General features: G+C 44.6%; 1 protein-coding gene across 8 annotated transcripts in view; it reads right to left on the bottom strand.

Moving 5' to 3' along the window:
* The window catches only part of CELF2 (CUGBP Elav-like family member 2), a 503,518-nt gene that overhangs the window by 56,373 nt on the left and 427,836 nt on the right, over positions 1–19,309 (bottom strand). For all 8 annotated transcript variants that reach the window (XM_053665830.1, XM_053665833.1, XM_053665829.1 and 5 more), the window contains 3 exons: positions 15,130–15,264; positions 6,813–6,892; positions 2,597–2,755 (listed from right to left, as the gene is read on the bottom strand). In XM_053665830.1, the coding sequence (XP_053521805.1) occupies positions 2,597–2,755; positions 6,813–6,892; positions 15,130–15,264 (374 nt within the window). The remainder of the gene's footprint in view (positions 1–2,596; positions 2,756–6,812; positions 6,893–15,129; positions 15,265–19,309) is intronic.

Here is a 19,309-nt window from a genome sequence, read left to right as displayed (position 1 = left end):
TGGAGCTCTGCAAAACACAATGTCGAGGACCACCATTCCTCTGGGTACATGAAGGGCTCTTCGGTTTACTAAGAAAACATACTCCATGATGATTATGACTCAAAAATAGGGAGGCAGCGATTGACTTGGAAGTGCCAAGCAGAGTGCAGTAACAGTGGCTAATTACACCAAAGACTTGGTGACAGTGATGTGAGGGGATTAACACGAGCAGTCACAGAGAAACATCTGTGATGTCTGCCCACCCCCCAAACGCTGGAATACAGGGGTGGGCAAAAGTTGGCGTACAGTGGTGAGTACACGAATAGAGTTTATTCTTGTATCGCTATTTAATTATTGTATTTAGTTGTGTTATTTTTTTCCTTATTATTTTTGTATCCTTATTTACGATTTATATTTTAGGTGATGATGGCTGGTAATCTAATGTACTTTTGCCCACACTTGTTATATTACCTAGATGTCACAGAGAGAAAAAGACACACACACACACACACACACGCACGCACAGAGGGAAAGAGGGAGGGAGGAGACAGGGATTACCCATTCTGATGAAAAATCCCTTATTTTGACTTGATTACTTGGGTTTCCCATTCTTTTGTGATTGTGACCCCTTACTCCCTCCTCCTATTAGATATTTTTAAAAATTAAAGTGAACGTAAGTTGGCTTTGAAGATATTTTGAGGAACTAAAACCCGCTGAGGTGAGTAGACTGGACTGTCATTAAACCATTGCTGAGGGCTCTTCCCACGGCAAATCCATCCGTTCTCTGGCTGGGGAGCCAGAGTCGGGACCCGCCCACGAACACAGGCAGGGGGCGCCTTAGAGGCCAGGGGCCCTCACAGAAATGAACTTCCAATTCAAAGTAGGAGAAAACACAGTAAAGCATGTATAGAAATGTGTTTTGTGAGTGAGGATGAGACTAATTCTCTTTCAGAATACAGAAATCTTTTGCATTTGTGACCACAGAAACACGGCCAGAGTGTCCGGGACAATGTGGGGCCTGGGGTACGTGCAGCAGAGCAGGCCCAGGCTGGTGTGTCTCGGTTTTGGGAAATGGTGGAGGGGGAGCTGGATTCTCAGAAACCATGAAAAGGAAAGGTGAGCTTGACTTCCATCTCTGATAAAGATTCTTATTATATACACTACTAACATGGTCTGTGAACCTCTGAAAAGCACCAGTTTGCGAAAAATAAGTTAGACTCATTTTTTTCCCATATAATTTCTAGACTGACAGACAAAGAAAAAGACATGGCAGAGCATACACAGACTTTTAGCAAGACACTGGCAAACCCTCCCACGGTGTCTTTGTGGGTCAGATGGAGCAAGGGCGTGGAAGTGGTGGTAATTGGGTCAATGGTTTTAGTGAGGGCGCAGATGAAGACAGGAGAAGCATGCTCTTCATTTATTAGTCAAGTGTGTGTCGAATAGCTATTACATGCGGGGCCCCAGTAGGCAAAAAAAGGAACAGGAGACGTGTCTGTTCTCTGAGAGGCAGCCTGGCCACAAGGAGAGGACACACAGAGGGCTGCGTCCTGCTGGACCGCCCGCGCGACTTCAGGTCCAGTGAGGGAACCTTTCTGACTGGCACAGGTGAGTGGGCCGACTTCTCAAAGCCACGGGAGGACTATTTTGCAGAACAGGACAGGTTCTGCGACAAAGTCAGTGTAGTGGATAATACAGTCCCGGGAGGGACAGCGTCGGGACACAGACACACAAACACGCACACACACGCCGGCAGAGGCTGGGAAGAAGGCCCTGTCGCACCACAGGAAATCTCATGAACAAACGTGGAGCCCAGCATTTAGGTTGAAACTGAGAAAAGGTGTACAGTGGCATGGTTTGGCAGGAGTTCGAGGAAAGCTAAGTGAAAACTTGGAGGCGCACTGGCTGCCTTCGGGGCGGCACGCGGCACGGTTACTGCAACGCCACTCTCAGGTTACACGGAGAGATTTTTGAGCCCACACTAGGGCCACTGCTTGGTGCTGCTGAGGTCTTACAAGGGGAACTGTCTTAAATGCAGGCGACTGTGTATTAACAAAGACACTGACAGAGTGAAATATAATAGGTGGCTCCCAGAAAAATCAAGAAACCAAAAAGTGTAGAGACGATGAAATGTGAGGGATGACTGAAAGAACTGGGTCTATTTGGCCTGAAACCAGATCTAAATTTTTGGTATCAAATAGATAAAGTAAGAAATATTTCATCTAGTCAACAGAGTTTCGCGGGAAGACCTGGGATCACTGGAGGAAAGTTCCATGTGGATTTCACCGGAGGCCCTGATGTGGAATGGACTGACCTCTGAGGCAGTGAGCCCCCCGACCCTGTGGCCTCGACACCCTTAAATAACCGCCTGTTGAGGAATTTAGCCATGTGGGACTCTGCTCAGCATGTATCAGGCAGGAGTTAAATTAGTCATGTGCTATGCTAACCCACTTAGCTTGAAAAAATATTCTGCATCAGTGCTGATTTCAATAATCTCCTGAGACTCAAAGCGCCCCTTAAATGAATTCTTTGGCATACTCAGGGGACAAGTAGGTTGTAAGAGCTGCAGCTCCCCTCTCTCCTGGGGACCGAGCCCTGAGCCGCCTGCAGCACTTACCGCCAGGTACTGCGGGGTGAGTCCGCCCAGACCCGTCAGGTTCCCCCAGGTGGCAGTGTTGAGCTGTTGCATCTGCTGTGCGAGCTGCTGCTGGAGGCGTCTTTGCTCTTTGTCCTTCTGAGTGTCAGCGAACTTCACCACAATAGGTGAAGAGCAGCCCTGTGGTCAGACACAGCGGAAAGTGAAGAGGGAGTTACAGCCTGGTCAAATCCGCTCATGAAACTCAGCACTGGAGTTAGCTTTCTGAACTATCTGGGAGCAACATGGAAGGGTCTGGAATGGTTTTTAAAATGGTGATATTCCTTCTTCTCTGAACTGCAACATCAACAGAAATTTCCAGATACTGTCATTGGTTTCTTTGGGGATCTGGTGGTCGATGGAGCCATTTGTTTTCTTGTTCTCTTTATTAAACTGCCTCTCCTTCCTTCCTTCCTTCTTCATGTGTCTTCCTTCAACCTTCTGAGGACCTCCTCAGAGACGAGAGACCTCATCAGTGTTCTTTAACTAAGCTTCATGGTTTACCTGTCTGAGAGATAGGCCTGTTTTGTGTGTCTGCCTCTTTCCACATGTGAACAGGAGACAAGCTTGAAGGTGGGAGTTGTGATGGGAATAAAAACATCTCTCATTCATTTGTTTTTTCACTCTCTCCAATTTTCAGTTATGTATTTTTAAACTGGAACTGTGGGGATCACATTGATCCAGCAACATAATGAGGAGAAGTGGATTTGTTTTTAGAAACACGGATGAATGAAGGAGATATTCACAGAACATAGGCAATGACCAACGTAACTGTTCCCATGTTTTCAGAAAGATCTCTTCTTTCCATAGCAAATCTACATTATCCACAGTCCCAGAGCTACTGTGAACCAAAAAAAGTGTAGTTTAATCAAAGGAGATATAGCATAAACGGTAGAGGGAGAAGTCTACTTGACTTCTTTTTCTAACAAATTCCAGCCTTCTAGGTGCTTCTTTCAGGTTTCATTTCCTTCAAAAGGAAAGGAATAGGGGTGGTGAGGAATGGCCGAGGGTTATATAATAGGGCGAACTCATGTCTGATACAGATGAAATCATTAGGGAAAAGAAGGGCCTAACTCCCCAAGGCCTCCTCATGGAAGCACCTTTCAAACAGCTGCGCTGGGCAAACCCTCCACAGTTCTCCCCGCTCCCCATCTCTTCTCCTTCTTAAGTGCAGCTTGCCTTCCCTTTTCATCACAACTAAGGCTGTTAAAATTTTGCTGAGGTAAAAAGAACTAATTCTACCCAAGTGATTAAAAAAAACTTCCATTGAAACTCAGCATGATAATAGACCTCTCTCACTCCTCTCAGAAATTTTATATTCCTATTTAAATGAGCTTTTCCTTTCTTTTCCCTTTGGGTCACTTTTCTTTCTCCTAGAAAACAAACTTGCATTTCTTTATCACCTTGGGTCGTTACTGGGGAGGCAGCTAGGAAGATGCGAGGCTATCATGTCTGTGGTTACCAAAAAATGTGAAAGAATGAGGTGACTTTGTTGAATTCCCAGCGTGTTGGTCTTCAGCTCTGGTAGCCAAAGTCACAGTGCAGAATGTTAAGTGTCAGAAAATTGCACAAAAGTGGTATTTCCACCATTTTTTTTAAAAAAGCTATGCTTCATTTTTCTTCATCTGCTCCGTATTTCAGCACTTCATTCCTTAAAGAGGGCAAAATACTCTGAAGAGGAAAATTATATAGAGAAAGGGTTTTGCATGGAAAAGGGTTATTATGGCTGTACCAAACTGTTCCATAACAAATGATAGCATCTCCTCCTAACAGTACACTTACTGTTGTTTTTCTTCTTCCTTAAATATGAAAGGATGATATAAAAGCAGAAAATCAGGCCAATGATTACAGCTCAACTACTACTTGTTTAAACCATGAAACGGAAAAATTGGATAGGAGTAGATTGGAGGAAAGTAGAAAAATAAAAGGTACAATATTATAAATTAATTATTTTAGAAAATGTGTCCTTTAAACTTTGACATTCACATCATTTTCAATTCGAATCTCTTAAATAATACATCTTGATTAAAGATGTGAGCCAGAGTCCTGAAAATAATGTAGTTCGTTAAAAAAACATACTTCAGTTGTATCACTATAGTGTAACTGCATAATGTATCATTTTCCATTCGAATGTCAATATTTTTTTTTTTTTTTTTTTTTTTTTTTTTTGTAATTAAACAAGACATTTAAGTGTCTGAGGGCCTCGTTCTTTAAGCATGGATGTCCAGATTTCAAACATGTGCACCAAATTTGATTTTTTATAGTAGGTATTAATAACAAAGGATCAAGGACTTCTTAGGAATCAGTACACCCCATTCTGTACAGCAGCACCTTCCCACTCTGAGAGCCTGCCGTTCCTAGGGCTGGGTTCACACCCGGTCTGCTTCCTGTCCGCTCCAGCGGCCCCTCTGTGCTAACAGGGGCACCCAGCCTGCACTAGCCCTCTGTGGCTCCGCTGGTGGGGGGCGGCTCTGAGCACAGAGTCTGGAGTGGCTATGTCTCTAACAGAGCTGAAAGAATTTAGACTAAAAAAATTATCTAAGATGAGACCAATTCAGGTACAAATCACTCAGTTATGGAAAATAAAAATAATTAAGGATGAAACACATACATGGAAGATAATAAATACAGGTAAAGACTTTCTTTTTCCTAACAGCACCTGTTTTAATCTCCAAACTGAAATGGAGCTGGGAATCAGACTGATCCACAGTAATGGAGCAGCCCAAGTTAAGATAAAGGAGGGACAAGAACTGCCACACAGGTGACTGCATGTTGTACAAGACTGGCTTCCTAGGTATTGCACATCCTGCTAATTATTTCCTATCATGGCCGGATTTTCATCTGAGCTTGCCTTCAGGTAGGGGGGTGGGAGTATCTTAAAAATGCATTGCACTGAAAGGAAAACACAGCGATTATATAAGATATGTTAGGAGTACCAAAGTCAAAATGAAGTTCGAAAAAGACAATAGGCTTTGCAATGCTGATATCAAAACTCAGAAAAGTACAATAAACACTTAGTGACAAGGCCATGCACACTCATTCCCCCCTTCCCACCCACCTTTTGGCTCACCATAAAAAAGGTGCCCACAAAACAGGACGCATAATGAGCACTTAGCTCCCAGCATGCTTTGGGAGATGCAGCATTGCAAAAAACAAACAAAACAAACAAATAAAAAATACCCCTCCCCCAAAAAATGGAGGCCAAAAGAAGCTCAGTCAATAAAGAAATTTTTGCAGATTAAATAAAATTGAAAAAATTTTCCCCGAAGATGAAAAATATAACTTCAGATAAAGCCACAAGGCCACCTGTGGAAGAGCTCACCCATACACGAAGATACAGTGTACATAATACAGCAGCACATGCACTCCCAAATGGCTCTATCAGACAGTACAGAATGAGTAACAGCATATCACTCATGGAATGCTTTTGTGCAAAATTCTGAAAGGCCATGACCCAAATCACAGACTAAAAGTATAGAGCCATCTATCTTGCATTGGTGGGTGAACACCCACACCAACGTATTTATCTTCCCTTAAATCTGCTATGTCTCATTAGGAGACCAAATTTGAGCCTTTATGTTTCTGGGTTATTGTTCATTTTTTTAGTAAGGAGACAAATCTAATTATTCAAGGGACTCTCATCCAAGAGTATTGTCACTGTTTAAATGAAGTGGGAGAAATAGTTAATTTCTCCCACATTCTTGATACAAAAACACAATTCTGTTTGACTAAAGAAAACTTGATCCCACATTAAGAAGCAAAAAAACCCCTGTGAGCACAGGGCAAGTTGCAATTTGGAGTGGGGGTTGCCCATATTTAATCCGTACTAACCTTGGGCTGAGGAGTGGATGTGACCCTTTAGGTACAAAATATTACTTGGCTTAAACTGCATCATGACCTTACATGGCAGACCCTTGGCCACTGTAATAAAAGGCTCAAGAAATAATAGAGAGCAGGTGGAAGGCTTTCCTAAATCCATTTCAAGTCATTAGGGAAAAGACTGAGAAAGAGAGAGAGAGGGAGAGAGAGAGGGGGAGAGGGAGGGAGGGAGGAGAGAGAATGAGTATGAATGAATGGAGAAAGATGGTGAGAGTTTAAATCTGTGATTGTCATGTGAACGATGCACACAGGAGAGAACTGCGTTACCATCCCCATCATTTGCACAAAGAAAACAAAGAAAGGGCAGATGATACAGTACCTCCATGGTCTGAGACTGGTGCATGGCTTTGATTGCATTCTGTGCCATTGCCCTTGTAGAAAATGTGACAAACGCACAGCCTGTGGGAAACAAGGGGACAGGGAGCAGGAAAGACAAAAAACAACAAGACAAAAGGGTTGGACGCTTGTTAAACCAACACGGTCTACGAGAACTGCCACAGGACGACACTGTTCTCAGTAGTACATAAAAATAAACAACTTCTCCCTTTGGTTGTATCGTATTTTGCTTTTTATTCACAGTGCTGACTTGCTAATCTGACCAAAGTAGAAAGATCTGCCGATTGATTAGTTTATTTTTTTTAATGGAGACAAGGAGAAGGAAGTTGGGTACTCTTTCTAGCCACGGGTTTGAAATTAGCAAGATCTAGTTTACATTTTCTAAAATAAAAAATTGTTATTTTACATTTTCTGCCTGACTGATTATCTCTACTTAGGGCATAAACATATTAGGGCTCTGGATTTCAAATTTTAGTGTTGATTTTTAAGCAGCAAATAATAAAATCCTCCAAGGGCAAATGAGCATAAAATTCCAAGAGCTTGAAATGTCAGCAAATAAATATATCTAATCTCTTCTGGGTAGTTAAAAAATATACGTGTATAAATATACATTGATGACATTCAAATGTAAACCAATATACCAAATCCTGCACAAACCAGCACTTATTAATTATGAACAAAAACAAATGCTATAGTATTCTGAGAAGACTCAACAGTGCATATAAAGCAAAAACTTTAAATCTGCAATGGATTTTTTTTATTTGTGTAGAATCTTTATGACTTTTGGAAGTTGTGAGTTTCTGATACGTACCAGCGATTTGACCTAAAGTCTAACATTCACGAGACAATGTACATTACTTCTCTGAATGTCTCCTGTGAGACCCATCGCACAGTCCATGGTTTTTTCTTGTCCTGAAAAATAACTAGACTCCCCAGTGCCTGTCCCTGCACCTCATAGCCGCACTGGCCACCAGGCAGGTCACCACTGCAGCTACACAGCTCACGGCCCTTTCCACTAATAAAAACACAGCCTTTTGAAATTCACAGTTTATTCATTGTGCACCCTTGGGCTTCTTAGAGAAAAAGACTGTGAAATTAATGCAGATTCAGGCTGATTTTTATAATAAAACCACAGCACACTAAAAGCTGAGCTGAAGCAACGCAGACTTATTTCACTTAGGATCTCTAATGACTTTAAAAGTGCATTGATTTCCAGCTTGTTTAGCCTTGCACAGTTTGAACTTAGGTATCAGAGAATAATTTAGTGTTCCACTCAATTTACTCAAAACATTATTATTATTAGTACTTAAAAGATTTCCAAATGAAGCAGATCTAAACACCGAGAGGCTGAACAGCCTGTTGTCATCTCAGAGTGAAGGCAAGAGAGTGGTGTTCTGGCATCAACACGGCGAGATAGTTGCCCTTGTTGCCAGGACACCCAACAGAATGTTCTACATCTAAACCATCAGTGGATGGTCTGCGTTGCGTAAATCCATTTGCGAGCCCTAAACCCTATTTCCTTCTTTTGTTCTACATGTGTACCTGGTGAGATTATCAAGTCAATACTGTTCTAGCACCTTTTACCCAAACAACAATGCCTGTCCATTAACCCAAAAGCACAACAACATCATCATAAAATAAGTCAATGCATTTTTTTTGCATTATGCTGCAATTTTTAACACACAGAACTTTCAGTGAATGGCTTGATTGACCTTGCATTCATCTCCCAGTAAAGCTGGCCTTCTGAGGCCTGAAGGACAGTTTACTAGGAATGCTTAGCTGGGCAGAGAGTTCTTTGACGTCAGAGCAGCTGGTGAAGCTTTTACTTAAAAATACTGGCGGCAGGTTTTGTCATCAATAAAAGCAATTTGGCAACCCACGCCAAGGCACCTAGATGACGTGCGTAATAGAGTGTGAGACAGGTGACAGGACCTCTACCGGCTTCCATATCAATACTCAGCTCTATGGTGAAATGACAGTGCCCCAGATTTACCATCCATTTCAAAGGCATATCTCTTTGAAACCACTGTCATTGTCACAGATGTTACTGAAAGAGGAAGTAACACCAAGAGATCTTTCTTTTCCCGTTTCTTGTCTTGAGAGCACAATGGAGGCAAAAGCAAATGGTCGAATGGAGATATATTTGAAACCATGCGAAGCTGAGACTGACTCCTTTTCATAGTCAAAAGAACTGTTTCCTTCACTTCATTTGCTCTTATTATCCAGGAACATGTGCCAAACTGACAGCTTCCAAATGGAGGTTAGGAAGGCATTAAAAAACAAAATGTCAACAACAATCAATAAGGCACAGTTGACACATTTACCACAATTTCGGAACAAGCGGGACTTTTGTAAATAGCTTAGAGAGAGGTATATAGTAATTAACAGGTCTAAAAAGAAGAGTGTTAGCAACAGAACAATGAAATTATACTTCTACAAACTCAACCCATTGCCCTTTCGGGTATGAAACCTGCAATTAAAGCTTCACTGACACTTCTAATTATATGATCCTCGTCCCAGCCCAGAATAAACGATGTGCCAGCTCTGGTGACTTCTCTAACCTTTTTATTCTAGTGGCAGTAGTACAGTAAGGGCGAAGTCGCCTTCTCCGTGGCTCTGTTCAGTTTTGTACTGTGCGCTGCGTTCAGTTACTTTGGAGAGAAAATTACTGTGTCATTTATGAAGTGAGAGCACATGTTGAAAAATTTCGTTCTCTATGCTCCTCTGGAGGAAGTTAAGCAACTTCAGAACCAAATATTTCATGGATTGGTGGCTTTTTAACCTGTGTAATTTCTCTAAAACAATAGGTCTTGGTAGTGCTAGGGCTGGATTTCAATTTTCTTCCAACACTGCTGAAAATGCTGTGGTGGTAATTTAGGGTTAGACCTCACAAGTGTGGCTTTTCAGCCACATGAGCTCCTGCCACCAGGAGTGGCTGCTGGCTCCTTCTGCAAGTTGACCAGACGACTGTCTGTGGACAGAAATAACTTAAGTCATAATTATCCACTTTTCTACTAAAAATTTGCTTCTGGGTGCAGTGGGGGGGGGGTCGTCACAGAGTCTTGACAGGACAACTGCCCTGATCTTGAAGGGTCTTCTCCTTAACTTTTCTAGCCTCCTGTGTGTGCTGTCTCAGCAGCCAGTTCTCAGGCTACTGACCAAAACACAAGAGAAAGTGGATTCGGGAGAAAAGATGCATGCGCCCCAACAATGAAGCTACATTTTTGGGGGGGCAGATGGGTTAGATAAGATAGTCTATATGTTACCATCTTAAGGCCTCCAAAAACATAATAGCAAAAAAAAAAAAAAAAAAAAAAAAGAAGAACAAGAAAAATTTTCATCTGTAAATGTGGACAACCTTGCAATTATTTATTATCTCCATTTTCGGAAAGTGAGAGGTTGCTAGTAAAAATGAAAGGAGTTTAATTCCTTTTATTTCAGCGAGGTTGCCTTCTTGCTGCTAAAACAGATGAATGATTGACTGGGGAAAGGTTTCTCAAAGTAATTTCCTCCTACAGACAGGATCTAGGGAAAACACGGGCCCTGTCACAGAGAAGACTTTGGAACACATCTATTACACTTGTCATCGCAACTGAAAGGGTAGCTTAACTCAGGTGTTCTACCTTTTCTCTGGGCTGCAAGAGGATTTTTAGAGAACTCGATGAATTCTTCCTCTGTGCACACAAAAAAATACAAGCACTTCAGAAAGCACGTACAATGCCCGGGCCTCTTTTGTGCTTCTTCTCTGAAAAAGGCGCAGCAGCCTGCTGTATTTCAATGGAATAAAGTGTAATTTAAAATAACGTGTGTAGCATGAAGGAGATTTCAACCTATGCAAAACTTGTTTATAAATTCTCATTCTGCCAAGAAAAGATCATAAGGCAGCCAATTCCCCTCACTGCATCTTTCTGGGCAGGGGTTATTAAAGACACATTATCAGCATAGTAATAATGGAGCGCCACAATTAATACTCTAATCAACCATTCCCAATGTTGGCCCATTTATTTTAAATTGGCATGGAGAGATCGTTCACTTATGGCACCTAAGGTTGAGGGCAGACTAGGACTTAATAGCTGGCACAATCTCATCTCTGACACGAGAATGGAAGATCGTGCCCAGGGCAAGATGACAAGGTACAGTTAATGAATAATCCAGGGGGTGTTTGATGGAAGTTCCTACGTTTCTGAATGCTAAGGTATTATGCAGGCTAGACTAAAATGTTGTGATCAAAACTGAGTTCTCACTGTGTACATGTTTTACGAGTCCAACCCCCCATCCTGACATCCTGACCAGATATAACAAAAACAAATGAGGATACTAGGGCTGAATCCAGCCTGTGCTCGCCAACATCCCTGAAAATATTGCCAATTCATTTGTCAAGGGTTTGGGCAGGAGAATGTTGGAATACCATAAACACAGCTGGAATATTCTTAAACAAGAGAAAGTTACCTTAAATGGCAGTGGAGATTTGACTACAGTTTTTGTGAAAGAAACATGAAATAAATTCCATCATTGTCTTTGAATTACAAATATTCAGTTGCCATGGTATGGAAAACCTTGTAAACTGTGCCCAAATAGTCCATTCTGACTGATGGGTTATGGGTGAGAACAAAGGTGTATTTTAGGAAATCAGCATGCTAAGGTAACACCGTCACACAAATGCACTGGCTCAGAGCCTCAAGTTTTGATTCCAAGAGCCCACATCTCCTTTGACTTGCCAGGCATGGGCTCCCAGCACGCTGCTTGCTTTCTCAATGAAGGCTCATGAAACAGGCCTGCGAGGTCAATCTGCCGTTGCAGGACGAGCTGAGTATTATTGACTGTGCTTGAAAGCATCTCAAACCAAATCTTTCAAATTAGAAAAGATGGCAGACCAGGTTACTGCCCCCAAAGGGGAAATGCATGTTTAGATGTGGGCATATGGCATGACGTGAGGCAGAGTCCTGCTACTTGCTGAGTGGCTCCAATGTGCTTGGCAGGTGCGAGGTGGTACCTGTGTACAGTTGTGACGGTTTCGTGGGGGTGGGGGCCCGTCTTGGAACATGACACAGACTTGAGTGTGGGTGAGTAATGATGGGACTCTTAAAATAATCTTTCTTGCCAACAGGTAGGTTGTGCCTTTTTCACAGATAGTGATTCTCATAGGAAGCAGAGTACGGCTTGATAGGTACCAAGTTGTGGGTCCTGGAAGCCCAATAGTCTGGCTCAGTGAGGGGCGCTGAGTCAACAAGCCTGGAGAAATGTCAGCTCAATACCTATCAGGGAGGAATTTAAAGCGCTGATGTGACAGAGAAGAAATGACATCAGACACCTATGAGAGAGCAACGGCAAGCCCGTAGCTGGAAAGCAGACAGAGAAAAGTGAACCACCCCAAAAAACTCTGTCACTGACTACTTTATACCCTGGCTTAGTTACTAGGAAGTAATTTTCAGAGCAGCCAGGCCTTCATTTCACTTAATTTTTATTTATTTTTGAAACAGCTGAGCCAGCAACAGGCACTGAGACCAGAAGTGCTGAGCACCCTTTATCTGTGGTGCCACTAATGGGAGATACTTATTAATATTTGATTGAAAAGCACAATTCTTTAATGAAAGCAAAATAGTAGCATGAAAGAGGATTTTTCCTTTAACAAATACAGTGATTCAGGAGCTGTACCCTGTACCCAGGAGTCCCTGGGTTCTGCTCATTGAAAAACCCACCACTGTCTGCCTTTGTATTTCAGAACAAATGGTTATAAATGAGTATTTTCTTTTTTGCCATAGGGAATCTCATCAGTTCACCAGAAATTACTTTTTTGTTAAAAAAAATAAAAGGGTAGGGAGGGAGCTTCTGCTCTCTACACTGAGCCAGAATTTGCATAAAATATTGATGAGGGTCTTCCTAACTTGTTTCAGGAACTGGCTGCTTCTGTCTAGGGCCGGTTAATTCATCGACCAAATAGCTGATCACATTGCCAAATTCTCCCATCAAGTCTTGTGTCCTGCTCTTTTCTACGAAAACTGGGGCTGCTTTAAAATCTCATCTGCAGAAATAACTCACGTCTGCTCCAGGAGCTCGAGACATTGCAGGCACCAACCGTGCATTACCGTGACCACGGGACAGACGTGAGAGGGAGGGTCACTGGACAAAGAGACCCAGCCCGGCAAAGAGACAACAGAATTCATGCCTTCCTAACCCATGGTCAAGGCCTCCAGTGCGCCACATGGATGGTGTGCTTGTACAGAAGTCTCCTGCATTGCTAACCAATGATGTACTGAGGTACACGGGACAGATGTTTCGGCTGCTGCCATTTATGAATGGGGAAACTGAGGGAGAGATGTAAGAAGATGAAATGACTATGGTAACATTCATGTCAGGAGTTCTGAGATGGGACGTGGGGGTCATCAACCCCCAAGCCACTATAAATTTTGCAAGGAGTAATTTTAGGGCCTGCTTTTCTGTTCTGAGTGCCGTGTGCCTTGGCACATGAAAAAATACAAGGAAAACACAGAAGAGTGACTGAGAACAGTAACAGGAGAGTATGGTGGCTCTAATTATGAAATTGGCAGCAGGAAGGCCTTGGGAAAATGTTATCGTGTGTGTCCCACATATTTTACCCTTTGTTTAGCCATTCTGACTTTTCCCTTGGTATTCTCTGTCCTGGTTTGTCTGCCTAGGTGGGCCCAGGTCCGTCACAGCTGTAGAAGAACCATATGATCAAATACGACTAGAAGCTCTCGTGGTGTGACTTTGCTAGGATGGGACACAGGGACCATGATGGAAAGCCAGTGTCCTTCTGCGGGGAGGCTGCACAGAAGCCAGAGGTTGTGAGGGTCACCAGCATGATGCACTATTTTGGGTGACACTGGTAACGGTACAGGTGGCCAGCTACAGGTTAGGCTGAGGCATGGGCTCTGCTGTTCAGGGATCGCCCTCAACATCATGTCTTGCTCCGTGTTTGGAGAACCCCATCTTTTCAGTGAGGGTTACGTAACAAGGGTTCAGAACTATTAGAGAACGCACAAACTGTGAGCTCCGTGCCTCCTCCACTCTTCTTTCTTTTTTCTTGAACCACCCGCAGGAGAAAATATAGGGATGGTGCACTCAAAGCTGATCCACCTCCTTCCAGTTTTCCTTTAGACTCCCTCCATTTGGGCAACTGGAGGTGGATGTGGGCGGAACACTTTTGTTCTCTGTGCTTGCGACTCTGGCAGCTGACATCACGAAACTTAAGTCTAAAAGTCAAAAGAACAAATGTTCCTCTGCACATGGTGCCGACTTAAAGTGAAATTAGGGAGACAGGTGAAAATTAGCGCTTTGTAGTTATTGCCCAACATCCTTCCACGTGCGGTTTGGGACGGAAGGGCTGTACCAGAACTGGAGGCTGGGAACAAGGAGACATTTCTAATTAACCCCATGGAACTTGCGCTGATAACTACATTAATGGGATGAAATCCTTTTCATGCTGCAAGAATATGGATTTCTTAGAAGAAACTGCAAACTACATACTACATACTTGCTTTCAGTTGGGCCTCCCCAGTCAGGAATCTATGGTCAGATGAGTGTTAACACTCAGTGGCAGCCCTCATGAGTGGTTTAAAAAGGGGGGGGTGTGGCATCGTCACAGGGGATGGCAAACAGGGAAACAGCACAGTTATTTCCAACTACTTTGTATAACTGCTGGCGAACACTGGCTTTCATCAGTGCTTGGAGCTGCAGCCTTTGCTTCTACCACAGTGACAAAGAGGAGTTTGCAATCTTCTTCTGGATGAGAGCATTTCTCTGTCACTAAAGGGACTCCCTGCGCTCAAGACCCCAGGTTTGAAAATAAGACCCTGATGCCCAAGAATGGCCCAGTTACTCCAAGTCCATGTTTGCTCTGCCCTATGTGGAAACGGGTGTTTTTCCTTGGTTTAGCTCTGTCAGGAGTCCCACGCCCCTCACATTTCTTTCAGGCACAGCCAGAAAGCCAGCAACTAAGATGAAAACAAGTATTCTGCTCCTCTCCCACATCTTCCCCTCACCCTCCAGCATCCACTTCAATTTGAGACTGCGAAGGGATGTGGAACAACAGGGCAGCCAGTGGCTTCCCATCTAACAGTGATGACCTGAGCTGTATGTTGGCACCAAGACCTTCCCCACTTGAGAAATAGAAGGTGATCATTTCAGCTATGGTGAAAAGTTCAGCTTGGGTAACTTTATCACATGGACTGTATCACAGGGTCACCCCTAGCTGCGTGTGGTGGCTACATCTACCTTGACTGTGACACAGAGCTCCAATTAGCACTTCGGGAAAGAGACTTCAGTGACCGCGCACTCACCTCGACTCAGCCCATCGGGTCCCCGGAGGATCCGGCACTCTTCGATCTGGCCAAACGGAGAAAACATCACCCTGATATCATTCTCGTTACATTTCTTCGAAACCATTCCTATGAACAATTTTCTGTCTTCCACAGCTAGGAAATAAAAATAATGCATGAGCAAAGGCCACTGTCCATCCCTTTCCCCGTAATCAGTGTTTCGTGACCACATCAAACCGGGTGCCCATCACGTGAGACCGAGTGCGGCCCCAAGGCTGACCCGAGACTGCCAGGTGCCTCTGCTCACTCCCACCTTGTCCTTCCTGAACACCGCACTCTCTGTGAGCTGGTTCTTACTCATAAAATAGCTTCAGAGGACACAGAACACCAAGAAATTCTCTCCCCCTATTTGGAAACTAATGGGTATAACTAATGTAGTTGCTAAACACTACCATTCCGCGTAGATGTTTCTGGAGACAGATTGTGTGTGTGTGTGTTCTTTAACTTCAGTGACAGGGAAAGAAAAGGGTCAGGAGAGGAAAAACAAAAGGAGCAGATAATTTAATGGAACAGTAAACAAAACGGTGAAGAAAGCATTTGAGGGATGAAAGCAGCCTTCTCTGATTTCACATGGCTTCTTCCCCACGGACCCTGAGAGGAGGAGGAGATGAGAGAGGCCCATTTCTCTGGAAACCGAGTAGATGACCTCTGTCCTCAGCATGGGCTCTGCGGCCCCAACCAGGACAGCACACGAGGTCTGCGTGTTGCAGCGAAAGAGGAAGGCGATCCCCGTGAGGAGAATGGGGCTACTAGAGAATTGCATCAGGATGGCCCTGTACCAAAGAAAGAACAAGGAGGGAACACCACTATTCTTCCCACTTAGAGGCAGGCAGGACTCTTGAGCAGAAACTCACTCTGGATGTCAGGACAGCAACGTGCAAATTCTAACCTTGGAAAGTGCTGGGGGTAAAGATAAGGGAAAGTTTACCTCAGATGACCAGGGAGACTTCCCTTAAAATCCACATGCTTGTGCTCGGGAGCACTGGCCTACTTTCTGCTTGAAAGGCACCATAACAGCAGAGTTCAGGACAGTGTTGGGACTCTCTATTTTTTTTTTTTTTTAGGAGAGAGCAGGAGACTGACACAGAAACCCTCAGGGAGAAGTGGTACATATTCCCCATGTTCCATTCATTCCATTATTAGACTTAAAGAGAACAGCCGCTGCAGCAGCACCTTAGATCATCCTGGCTTAGCGAAAGGCTCCGCCGTGCACCCCTGTAGGAACCTTCTCCTTGTTTATGCTTTATCATCTTGTCATTACTATTTAATTGCTTTTATTTCTGTTTCATTCTTTTGCTAGAAAGTGTCTCATGTTCCTTTGACCCAAAAGAGCGCATTCTAGACTTTCCAGGCCCAGTCGCTTTGGGTACCTAGGTCAGAGCATGCGGTCTCTGCCCCCTGGGAGGCGGGGCAGAAGATCTGCTTGGGAAGCAGTGAGGGAGCACAGGCGTTCGCTCCCACGAGGCGCTTGCCCAGCAGAACTGGGCAGGATGGGGAAGGTTCCACTGCTCTCTGTGCAGCAGCTGAAGCCACGGGTGGCTACGAAGCACTTAAAAAATGGCTACTGTGAGTAGGAGCCAGATTTTAATGTAACCTCATGTCAACTAATTTAAATTTTAAAAGCCACACGCGGCTACTGTACTGGACAGCACAGTGCTGAGGGGCCTTAGTGAGACAGCTAAATGCTCCCGCCCCAGAACCCCAGAGGGAAGGAGGAGACCGAAGATGCTTTGCCCACCTCGAGAAGAGGTCCCGAGGCCTGGCAGGGGGAAGGGGCTCGCCCAGGGTCATGCGGCGAGGAGGTGCCCAAACCTGGACCACGGCCTAATATCCTACTGCCGTCTGGGCTTCTTTCCACTCTACTGCGTTTCCTGCAAGCCCAGGGGAGGCAGATGAGGCTTCCAGGAGGGGCAAAGCGGGGGTTAGGAGACGCAGGCCCACACAGCCGTTCAGCTGACACGTGACCTTAGAGAACGAGCTGACCTCTGTGGACCTGATTTGCCATCCATAAAATGAAGGTTTAGTCTCGTCTTCTTCTTCTCATTTCCTTTCTGTCTTTCTTAAACACTGCGGAGAGGTGGCCCAGCACATGCTTTGGCTGACTGAAGTGTATGGGGGTGGGCTGTGCCGGAGCCCAGGACCCTTCCACGCAGCCTGTCTCCTCACTGGGGCTGCTGCTGAGACGATGCAGAGAAACCGCAGGGCTCCAAGGCCTATGGGTCCCAGCCACAATTCCACAGTACCTGTCAACCACGAATGTGCCCCATAACTTTTGGGAAGGGCTTGATGGAAGATGTGGAAGTTAAGCCGGCCTTTAAGAAGTGTGGGCAGGGACCAGATGGACTGGCAGTGGGATGAGGGAACAATGTCCTAACTGGGCGGGGTACGGAATCAGGAATGCATAAGGACCATGCCTGGGGCAGATGCAGGAAGCAGCCTGGCCGGAGCACAACCCGCACGATCACTTGCTTCATCTGTGGAGAGGGGCTCAATGTGTCAGGAAGGCCACAGACGGTCCAAGGCCTCTGTCCGTGTTGAGAGGCAGTGAGCAGCCATGGACAACAGGGCCACGGGGCGATTCCTAGATGGAGATCACTGAGGACCTGGCTCCCATATACAGACACGAAATTTTAAATTTAAGATATTTTTTCTCCCTAAAGAGTAAATGAACTACCAAAGGTCTCCTGGGAACTAGTAAAAGCGCAGAAGTCAAGGGCAGCATTGGCCCAATGATGATCTAAGTGCTAGAAACATGAGATGCCCTGGAAAAGCAGCGTCCTTTCCGATGGGTGTCTGTGCTCTCCAACACCACGACGGCCACGAGGACGCCAGACTCTTTACACAGGAGAGGACGTGGCAGGGCTTAGACCCAGTGGGGAGAGATGGCAGCTGGCTGACCTGGGGCAGCAGGACTTGAACAACTTCTAGCTGTGGTTCTTATCCCCCTCCCTCCACCCCGAGTGAGCCATGGCTACTGTCTTTTTTTTTAAAATTTTATTTTAATTGTTCAAGTATAGTTTTCTGTCTTTTACTCCCATCCCAGCCTCCCCCCGCCCCCAGCCATGGCTACTGTCTTGATGAGAATCCTATTCAATTTTTTTCTGATCCTAAAGAATCTGGTTTTAGTTTTTTTAGACAAAAGCAAGTTATACATTCTCAGTCAGTTTTGGGTTTCACTGGTAAACCTATTGATTATGGTATTTAGCTAAAACAATTGGTAGATTTTGAACTTTAGAGGGATATGATACTAAAGAGAATGTGTTAATTCCTCAGTAAGCTAGTAAATGATGTTTTAAACTAGGATGAATGTTAAGAAAATGTAAACTACTGAAGAAATTGTGACTTCCTAATCACCACGAAGGGGAAGCTCAGACAGGCAGGCAGACTGATGACTCTCCCTTTTCTCAGTAATAACTATTGGTTAAAAATAAAAAAACCCTTAAAACCCACAGCACCATGTGCCAGTCAACGTGGTCATGTTTTTCATGTGTGTGCATGCGTGCTTAAAGGGAGCTGGATGTCTGCGAGCTCTCGCTAGTCAGGGCTGCTCTGCGGCTTTACCAGCCGGGCCACGTCTGCTCTCGTGGCAAAGTGGGGCCAACGGCACACTCAGCTCCGCCCTCCCGCGGGTTTTCCTGATTTTCAGTGGAAGTTCTCCTCATGCCCCTCCTCCCTGGACTGCCAGGCTGAGGATCCCTCTAAACAGCCTTGTCAACATTTTAAATAAATATAATTATCTTCCATTTACTTAACTTTTTCATCAATGTTTGATGAATTTCGTGGTGGGGTTTTCCCTAAGTAGTCCCAGGCAGTAAGTATCTCAGGTTTTCAATCCACAAGAATGCTGATTGCTTAAATAAACCCACCATGTTCACAGCATTCTGCTAAGTGCTTGAGGGAAATTAAAAGAAAACAAACCAAAAAACGTAGGGTCTATGCCCTCTCGGGAAAAAGTCGAGCCCCCTTCAGGACAGCGATGAGTGAGTGAGGGGAACACTGTGACGTACAGAGTGCTGCGCAGACGGGTTGCCGGCGTCGGTACCCACCCCCGCAGAACTGGCCGGCTCTCCAGGCCAGGGGCCATTTCAAGTTCTCCTCCCGTGGTTTAAATAAGAAGGGGTTAATATGATATGATAAGTGG

The sequence above is a fragment of the Artibeus jamaicensis genome, unplaced genomic scaffold (genome assembly GCF_021234435.1).
Source record: "Artibeus jamaicensis isolate MK-2021 breed Jamaican fruit bat unplaced genomic scaffold, CSHL_Jam_final contig_426, whole genome shotgun sequence".
NCBI lineage: Eukaryota > Metazoa > Chordata > Mammalia > Chiroptera > Phyllostomidae > Artibeus > Artibeus jamaicensis.
The sequence above is the reverse complement of the archived record's forward strand: the minus strand, read 5'-3'. Positions and strand labels throughout refer to the sequence as shown.